General features: G+C 43.2%; 1 protein-coding gene across 1 annotated transcript; it reads left to right on the top strand.

Moving 5' to 3' along the window:
* Positions 1–712: 712 nt before the first annotated feature.
* On the top strand, positions 713–3880 carry HMGB2 (high mobility group box 2). Its single transcript, XM_072406056.1, has 5 exons — positions 713–846; positions 1434–1591; positions 1897–2045; positions 2749–2923; positions 3347–3880. The coding sequence occupies exons 2-5, from the start codon at positions 1442–1444 to the stop codon at positions 3503–3505; spliced, it is 633 nt and encodes a 210-aa protein (XP_072262157.1). The 5' UTR covers positions 713–846; positions 1434–1441; the 3' UTR covers positions 3506–3880.
* The last annotated feature ends 5130 nt before the right edge of the window (positions 3881–9010 follow it).

Genomic DNA, 9010 nt, shown 5'->3' with positions numbered 1-9010 from the left:
GGGAATGTCCTTATTTTGGGGTCACAGGAAGCATGGAGTATGTTCAGCTTTTCTGTATCATTATATAACCTGCTTTATATAATGATATATATAATGAGATATAGGAGCCCAGAGCCCCCACACCGAGCTATGCCCAGCTCCATGGCAGGCTGTCATGTGATGCAGCCATCCCTCTCAGACAATATTCCCGCCATATAAATTGCTCAGCACAGTCTATTAGTATTATAGGTGTATGAAATGGCCGGAGCAGCCACAGGAAGCGCCCGGCTACCACGGTGTATATATCGTACAGCACAGTGGGGTGAGGAGGAAGCAGGCGGCCGCCATCGCTGCTCTTTCCTTTGTTTGCAATAACTTGGAGTCTTTCAAATCGCGCGGCTTAGCCGCATTGCAGCTAATCAGCGCCGGCAATTTCAGCGGAGACCAATCACAGCCTGACCCGCGAATTTTTAAACATCCAAGCCCAACCAATCAACTACGAGGAACCGCCCCGACTCCCTTTAACCGGTTTCAACTAGAGGAGTTCTCAGCCGTTTCTACTCCTCCCACTTCGCACAGGGATGTGGGCGGCTCTTTAGTACAAACATGCTAGCCTATACGCCTCCGCCCACAATATACGTATTAAACATTACAGACCAATAGATTGAGAAGGGCGTATCCTCCGTGCTTCCGAAACCAGCTAACTAACCAATAAGTGTTTGGGGGCGTGTGTTCTCGGTGTACTCATCAAGGTGCGGTGAGAGGTACAACTGTGGAAAACAAGAGGCTGTATTACGTCCCAGTTAAACCATTTTAGTGCGGGACACACGGACGGATCGGTCAGCTCTTCTCACTCTCACAGCTCAGGTTAGTTGGCGCGCTTTTTATACTTTATTTGGTTCTAACTCTTGTTACAACTTTACTTCATGGAAACTTATTTTGGCTTAGTTTTCATTCCTGCCTATGGCTGCTTACTGGATTGTTGGTTTTTATTCTGTTTCTGGCAATATGCGTATTTCTATCTTTATAATTTAACCTGGCGGGCTGTGTAGAGTTGGCGGTGTTTGGGCACCGGGTTCTTAGTGGAGGGGGTGCCCGGCCGGTGAGGAGAGTTGGCGTGCATTCAGTCAGCGATATTTATGTCGCGAGGGCGTCACGAGACAGATTTGGAGGCTGGTCACGTGCTCAGACTGCTGCGCGCGGACTGCTGTAACCTATTCGCTCCCGGGGCCCTGCAGTGAGCGGCCCCGTCACGTGCCCCGCCCCTCCTTCTAGCGCGGGCAGCGGAAGGATATTTGTGATTTGGCGGGAAGCCAGGCACGCTGTAGTAGTTGTAGGCCAGCTTTTAAAAGAAGTGACTTCCGCGTGCTGGCCCCTCCCCCCTGTCCCGCCCAGCCGCCTTCCCGGGTTTTTATCTCGTGTTATTTACGGTCATTGTCTTTGCTTGGTCACAGGTACAATCATGGGTAAAGGAGATCCTAATAAGCCAAGGGGGAAGATGTCCTCCTATGCCTACTTCGTACAGACCTGCAGGGAGGAGCACAAGAAGAAACACCCGGACTCTTCCGTCAACTTTGCAGAATTCTCCAAGAAGTGCTCAGAGAGGTGGAAGGTGAGAAATCATTCCTGTCTGATCTCCATACACCTGGCCAATCAGTTCTTTCCATGTCTACATTCCACCGGATCAATTTATGTCTATCTTATTCACTGCAAGATTCACACATTATTTACACACATGGGCTCCATTCACAATGCTGAAACTTAAGGATCTCTATTTTTATCCATTTATTTTATTGAAATTTTTATACAAAGATCCTGACGTGTTGGCTTTGTGACTTTGTCCCTCTTGGTTATTGTGTTATCCCCCCCATCGATGTACAACATGTAAATATACTCACTCTATTTTATGGTTTATAGACCATGTCTGCCAAGGAAAAATCCAAGTTTGAAGATATGGCTAAGGGCGATAAGGTTCGTTATGAAAGGGAAATGAAAAACTACATCCCACCGAAGGGGGAGAAGAAGGGAAAGAAGAAGAAGGACCCAAATGCACCTAAACGACCACCGTAAGTGTTTTATGTATAAAAGCTTCTGACTTGCTTTACCTTATTTTTTTGTAAATAACTGAGCTGTTATTTGTCTGCTGGCCATGTAAACTTTTAAGGGATAAAGCCTACCTAAACTCGGTGTTTTCACTTTACATAAAAGGGTAGACAACCTTTTTATGTACGGTAACATTTTTAAGTTCAACACCCTTTAAAAAAAACAAAGCAGAACCCCCTCTTATTCTGGATTGCCTAGGCGATCAAGAATGAATGGGAGTGCAGAGCCAACGGCTCTTGTGTGCTCCTGGGCATGCTCGAGCAAAAACCCAGAAGAAAAGATGGCGGTGCCTGGAGCGCCAGCCCGAAGATGGGGATACCAGGACGACGCGGGACCCGATAGAAGAGACCTCTGGACCAATCGACTGGTCTGTGGGATTGAAGGTAAGTAGCACTTTTTGAGTTTAGTTCTCTTTTAAGCCAGCTTCAGTATGAAGGGGTCTGTACAGCACATGTTCGGATTGGCTGCTTCCACTTGTTCAGTTAATTGGTGTCCCTGATTGGGTGGATGTAAGCAGGAAGTTTCTGCTCCTGATAAATCCTAATGTCGGGTCATTTAGGACTGATACAGTGCTACTTTTACTTAAGTAAACTAATGTGTTTTATAAGCACAGCTGGCTTTTATCCTTTTTAATATTTTTCCAATTCTTTTGGTTATTCTTTTTAGATCTGCCTTCTTCCTTTTCTGCTCTGAGCAGCGGCCATCGATAAAGAGCGAAACCCCTGGTCTGTCAATTGGTGATACTGCCAAGAAACTGGGAGAGTTGTGGTCTGAACAGACACCAAAAGACAAACAGCCATATGAACAGAAGGCAGCAAAACTAAAGGAGAAATATGAGAAGGTATGTCCATCTCCAGACTGCACAGTCATATACAGTAATCTGTTTATTGCTTAGTGCCTGTTGTGTGAAGGTATCGGAAGTAAAACACCTTAAATGTTCAGTCATGCAGAGAAAGTTAAGGGCAATAGTATCGTGACTGAATATTTAAACTTGGTACAGGTTTGTTTTCAGTTTAAAGAGGTTAATGGTACAATTTTAGCACTGTGTTAAGGTTTCCTGAGATTATAACTTGTTTTAGTGACTGTTGTTGGTATATAAGATTAGCAGCTACTTTTTCCTTAACACAAAAGCTATTCCTTCATGTAATACTACATTAGTAATGCCTCTGAGCTATATTCCTACGTAGCACTAGTTAGCCATTCATTTTTGTGTTTTCTCCTGCATTGATTTAAATGTGGCGACTTATACATATCTGTGTTTTAGGATGTTGCTGCATATCGGGCAAAGGGCAACAGTGATGTTGGCAAGAAGGTTCCCGGCAGGCCAGCAAGCTCAAAGAAGAAGGCTGAACCAGAAGATGACGACGATGAGGAGGAAGAAGATGAAGAAGAAGACGAGGATGATGATGATGACGATGAGTGAATGCTTTGCTGGCTGTAAAAAAACAAATTGTTGAAGCCCATTGTTTTTGTTTATTTGCTAAGAATGTGAACTCAAGTGCAGCTCATTTTGTTAGCTTGGTTATAAAAAAAACTGTACAGAATTGTGTATAGGTAATGTGATTCTTTAGGGAGAACCTATATTTTAATATAAGGAATAGTTGGAGGGCTGGCTGTTGGAGTTAAAGCTTCTGATGTGGGATGTTTCTGCATATTTAATGGGATTCTAAGGGTAGCCCAATGTTAGTAACAAAAGACCCATTATACTTTAGTCCTGTAGATCTGGTGCATTGTACTTTTTTTTTTCTAACTTTTTTAGCAACCTTTTTTTGTAATAAAATATGTATAAATATCTTAAGAGTTGGTTTATGTGCTTTGATATCAACATGAATGAATGTGTCGGCTATTCCTGACTTGCAGTGCACAGAGGAACAATTAAACTGATGCTGCTGTACTGCCTGGGTATGGAAATGGTGGTTTATTTCTGGGGCACGTATGGGTTACCTTAAATTGAGTTGCCTGCTGAAATGTGAAAAGTACTTAAGTAAACCTGTGTAAATACCATATAGCATGGCACTTCTTAAGGTGTTATAAACTCCCTCATGCTGTCATGACAATACAGGTAGTCCCTGGGTTAGGGACATCTGAGATACAGCCTCCCTGCTCACTGTGCAGGACAGAGGCTTGAACGGGGGAGGGGCGGTTTGCATGGGCTGCAGAAGAAATCTAAACACAGTAGAGGTTGTGGCTGATCATGGAGGTTGAGCTCTTTCCGCAGCCTTAATCACCTAGACAAACTGTGGTTACTTTTTGCAAATCAAAGCAATGTTTGCTCCAGAAGATAACTTTTTTTTTTTTTTCTTTTTTTTTTTTTTTTTTTTGTGATTTGGTCACAGTGAGGATTTTATAAAGTAACTAACACCATGCTGCCTAATATCTAATATGTGGAGACAAACATCTGTCCTAATGCATTTATTAAAATAATGTGCCTGTTCTGACTTGCATACAAATTCAACTTCAGAACAAACCTACAGTGTCTATCTCTTATGTAAACCAGGGACTACCTGTAGGTGTAAAATATGAAGGTAGTCTGAAGGAGAAAGGAAATTTGAAATGTCTTGGCAAAAAAAAAATCTACCAATGATGCCCGGAGGGGGGAACTTGGAATCTGTTGGCATTTCCCTACTAGAGTTCTTGGGTGACTGCTTTCCAAGGCCATAAACCAGACCTGTCACACTGGAGCTTTGCCCAGCCAAAGCATTTCAGTTTATAATGTTGGACTGTTATGAAATCTTATCACAAAAACAACTGAATTGGAACCTAGCATATTCATGTTGTGGCGCGATCTCTGATTAGAATTAGCTTCTTTGGCATATGTTTACAGTAGCAAAGCTATATGATTTTCCTGACACCAAACAGTAACCTCTACAACTTACAACTCAAAAGTTGTCAAAAATTTACATGTTTAAAAAAAAAACAAAAAAACTGCAGACTTAATGATTGCCAGGAGTTACTCGTGCATGTAAATGCTGCACTTTTTAACCACTAGTCTGAATTTAATGCAAAGATTTAAAAAGGTTGTGCAGCTCTCAGAAGTCCAGCAATGTATCCTTTTCAATAAAACAAACTCAAAAGATTGTAAACAGGCAGAAAAGCTTTTCATAAGCTCTATAAAGAATTATTGTAATTATTTTCATTATTAGGTTTAGTTCTGCCTAAATCTTTTACTGTGTTTGTTTTAATGTCTCGCAGTCAGCATTTTTTATTTTCTTTTTAAACTGGCCTATGTGGTCATTGCAATTCCTGCCTAGGATTTTTATTTTCTCTACGCAAGGAGGAACATTCTGTATTTTTGTCTTTTTCTGAACAGTACATTTTTGGACAAGCTCTACCAAGAAATTTGTGGAGGTTGGGCCAAAATATGTGAAATCTTCAAGCTGCTTCTCTGGATCTCCTCCACTATGCCCGCTTGTCTGGAGACAGCAGATCTCAGGAACTCACAACATGAACCCTTGGCCCTATTTTTCCATTCATTTAGGGACACAGGAATCTGAAGGTTTTAGTTACGCTGTCACTTTCAAGAGGATTAAACAGAAAATTTCTATGGCAGACCAGTGCATGCCCACTATAAGCCTGCTTTAGTGTTCTGTTAGTGTCCTAGGAGGATGGATGTCTTTCCCACAGTTCCACTATTTGAAAGAAATTTTATCTAGCTTTACATTTTTCTTCAGTCAAGATTTTAACAGTTTTCCAAACAGCTGTCACCTATGAGTTTATAGAGCCAATGTGAAGACTTGCTATTCTGGATGTTTTAGAAACCCCTGGAAATACTTTTATAGGCGCCAATCAAACCTTACTCTGGTGAAGTTAGCAACAGGGTCCTTTCCAAGTCCTGAGCTCCTTGGCATTGCCTTTTCACATTCACTGCCATTTCACCAGTTCAGCCATGGAAGGGGTTATTGCTAAGTTCTGACATCTGCCTGTTGGAGTGTTGTGTGCATACTCCACATTTCTCTTTACCAACAGTGTGGCACATTGACGCTCAATGCTACTGCTCTACAGAATTTTGTGGATTATGTGATCTGGTCATCTCATCTGTTACCTGCTATTTGAGACACCAAGGGTTAAGTCCTGCAGCTCCTGTTTTCCCTGGCATTAGGGATTTATTAGCTGCATTCAGCCATTTGTTTAAAGGGGCAGATATCTGCAGCCTCCATTCTTCCATGGATCAGTCTGGAGAAGCCTCTTCCTTTACCATCTTCAAGGAGGTTTTACATTACATGATTTTGCACCCCAATGGCAACCTCAGGTCATCCCTGGCTGGAAACCAAGAGTTCTCATCTGGCCCATAACCTGAGAGATGTGATTCAGGCAAGAAACATGGAAAAGAACCTGGAATCCAATTTTGTGGATAGACAACGGAGTCTTAAGTTTGCTGTGGAGAGCGACACCATATAAGCTCCTGCCAGAACCTAGAGGTAAACTGGACTTTCAAATCTGAAACAATAGGGACAGGGACCCCACAGCGACATACAACATTCTTTAGGGTAACCTTACTTGTGGTTGCCACTGATGGGGTACCTTAATTGGCAGAAAATGAGCCATCTTAATGAATCACCAAAATATTGGATGTAAACCCCTTATAAGGTAGCTGTTCCACAATGGACTCCATAATGATCATACTCCAAGGACCTACGGTACTACATTTGCAACATGCAGTGCTCAAAGTCAGACATGTACTCCTCCAAACCTACAACCCTGATGAAAGTGGAGGAGTTTCTGCAGTAGCAGTCCTTTGGGGACATTGTAACATTCAGCTAGTTTCTAGCGCAGGCTGGGTCACCGGTTGACAAAGACGACTTGGGTTCCAGTTCTGAGGAGATAACAGCCAACTGACACCTTCAGACTGAAGTCTATTCTGAAGCTGAAAGTAACCCCTCTGGACCTCTTGCATGAAGATCTTCAAATCAGAGATCTTACATAATTCTTCAAGCGGGGAGCTGTCCCCAGAAGTTTGCATGATGGCTATGGCCCTTCGCAGTTGTCTCGGAGTTGTCTGGGGTGTGGAGTCTGAATATCTCTTGGTTTTCACCAGGGCACCCGGCAAGAGGTGATAGGCCGGTATTTGAGTGGGCACTGCACTACTATGGTGCAGGGAGAACACTTGGTCGTGGCCCCAGGCTCTCTCCACTAGGGGGAAGCAGAAAAGATGGCTTCAGTGTAGGGACAGCAAAAGACCAGGTACTGGGTAGGCTGGAATCTCTGTAAGTAGCATACGCAGCAGGCAGTAGGGGAGAGACGTGGCCAAGACAGTCAGGGAAGACAGCAGGGTCAGGACAAGTGGTAAGCAAGAGTTGAGATCAGAACACAAGAAGTAGAATGGTATCAGGAAAGCAACTACAGCCTGGAACCAGAGAAGCTAAAATAGGACCAGCAGCCAATAGCAGGACAGGACCTGGAACCAGTTGGCTGCTGGACACTATTCTATCCCCTCTAGCTGCATGCAGTGCTGGAGATGCAGAAATTGAAATAAAAAGGAATATGCCTAAAGAGATGTTAGAGATGCTGCCAGCTGATAACAGGATCTGCAGGTGAAGTGGTAACAGCCTCCTAGTTTATTTTTTCCCATACATTTTGTCCCACACATGCACAGGAAAATATGGTTAAAGTGCCGCATGGCCTTCAAAACAAGGTGCTGTTTTCAGTCCTACTTTGGAATCGCTTATAAAGAATACAGAGGAGATTTATAAAGAATAAGCAGGTCATCTCCTTTCTCTTTCTACTAAGTAAGCATGCTTTTCCCTTCTCGCCTGCCTGTTCCACTCCCAAATCCTCAAAGCTGAGATCTCTGCTTCCTGAGATTTCAAATTCTTGGACAACCTTTTGACAAAATGATGACACACTTAAACTGTCCATAGTGGGTACTTGTGAGTACTTGTGAAGCTTAGTGGACACCTGGAGGATGTCTCAGAGCGGACACGTTAGTAGAACTCTCTGGATCATAGAGTTATTGAAGAATGCAGATTCGCACGCTCCTTGTTTTTTGGTCTGGCCACCATTTTTCTTGCAGCTTTTTCTGAGGGTAATGTTACTACTTCACAGTGTTGAGTGTTTTTGTGTCCTCTCCACCCTCTTTCCTTTCTGCATGGACTGCAAGCAGCAGCTCTGCTTTAATTTCTGTGTGAGCTCACTGAAGATACAGCTCACCTTTAAGCCGTGATCTTCCACTTGCAGCAATGATTGTTCACCAACCTGTCCCTCACTCCAGGCACTCACATACTGGTAGGGGGTGCAGTCTTTGCCAATCCTGATTTCACACATACTTTTTAGGGGATGTGGCTCGTACTTAGTGCTCTTGTGAGGGAGATTTTGTACTTCTACTCACTACTGGCTCACACAGCTTGTGACACAACCTGACTCCAGGGCTGCAATTATCTTCTTTTTACTGATGGAGTCCGGTTATGATCTAATAATCCTAACTGAATCAGAGCAAAACATTCTGTAGAACAAGAAAAAATTCTATTCCCAAATAGTTTCGACTCTAAACACCTTAATTTCTCCCAGCTGTAATTACTACTCACAGCACCTAATGGGCGAGGATTAGCTAGGACATGCTATACATGGCTGTCTCTGTTCCACCTCCACACCTCTATACTTCCTAAGAAAATCTTTTCTTGTAGTCACAGTGAGCTCCACTGAGGAGCTTATGTAGATGAGAATAGTCAACTTTAGAGCACATAAGGGAAGTAAACTGATCAACCAAAACAATAAAACCACCTGCCCTCCATATGCACATAGGTGAACCTTGGGTGCCCATGACAATATTGCTGGTTTACCATTTTCTTTCTGTAAAATGTATCCTGTAGCGGGACCTGTGTACACAGCCTGGCACTATGCAGGTTGCCATTTGCCAGAAAAGGAAGAACTGGCTGGTATGCCAGTGGCAATCCGTTCTCTTCATAGATGAGTGCACGTTAACACTGAGCAC

Source organism: Pyxicephalus adspersus, chromosome 3, assembly GCF_032062135.1.
Source record: "Pyxicephalus adspersus chromosome 3, UCB_Pads_2.0, whole genome shotgun sequence".
Classification (NCBI taxonomy): Eukaryota; Metazoa; Chordata; class Amphibia; order Anura; family Pyxicephalidae; genus Pyxicephalus; species Pyxicephalus adspersus.
The sequence above is the reverse complement of the archived record's forward strand: the minus strand, read 5'-3'. Positions and strand labels throughout refer to the sequence as shown.

Bases quoted from the DNA above. Each gene is read 5' to 3' on its own strand.
- HMGB2 (XM_072406056.1), top strand. From the start codon at position 1,442: ATGGGTAAAGGAGATCCTAATAAGCCAAGGGGGAAGATGTCCTCCTAT. The intron at 1,592-1,896 runs GTGAGAAATCAT...TATGGTTTATAG, and splicing joins AGTGCTCAGAGAGGTGGAAG to ACCATGTCTGCCAAGGAAAA. The intron at 2,046-2,748 runs GTAAGTGTTTTA...TATTCTTTTTAG, and splicing joins AATGCACCTAAACGACCACC to ATCTGCCTTCTTCCTTTTCT.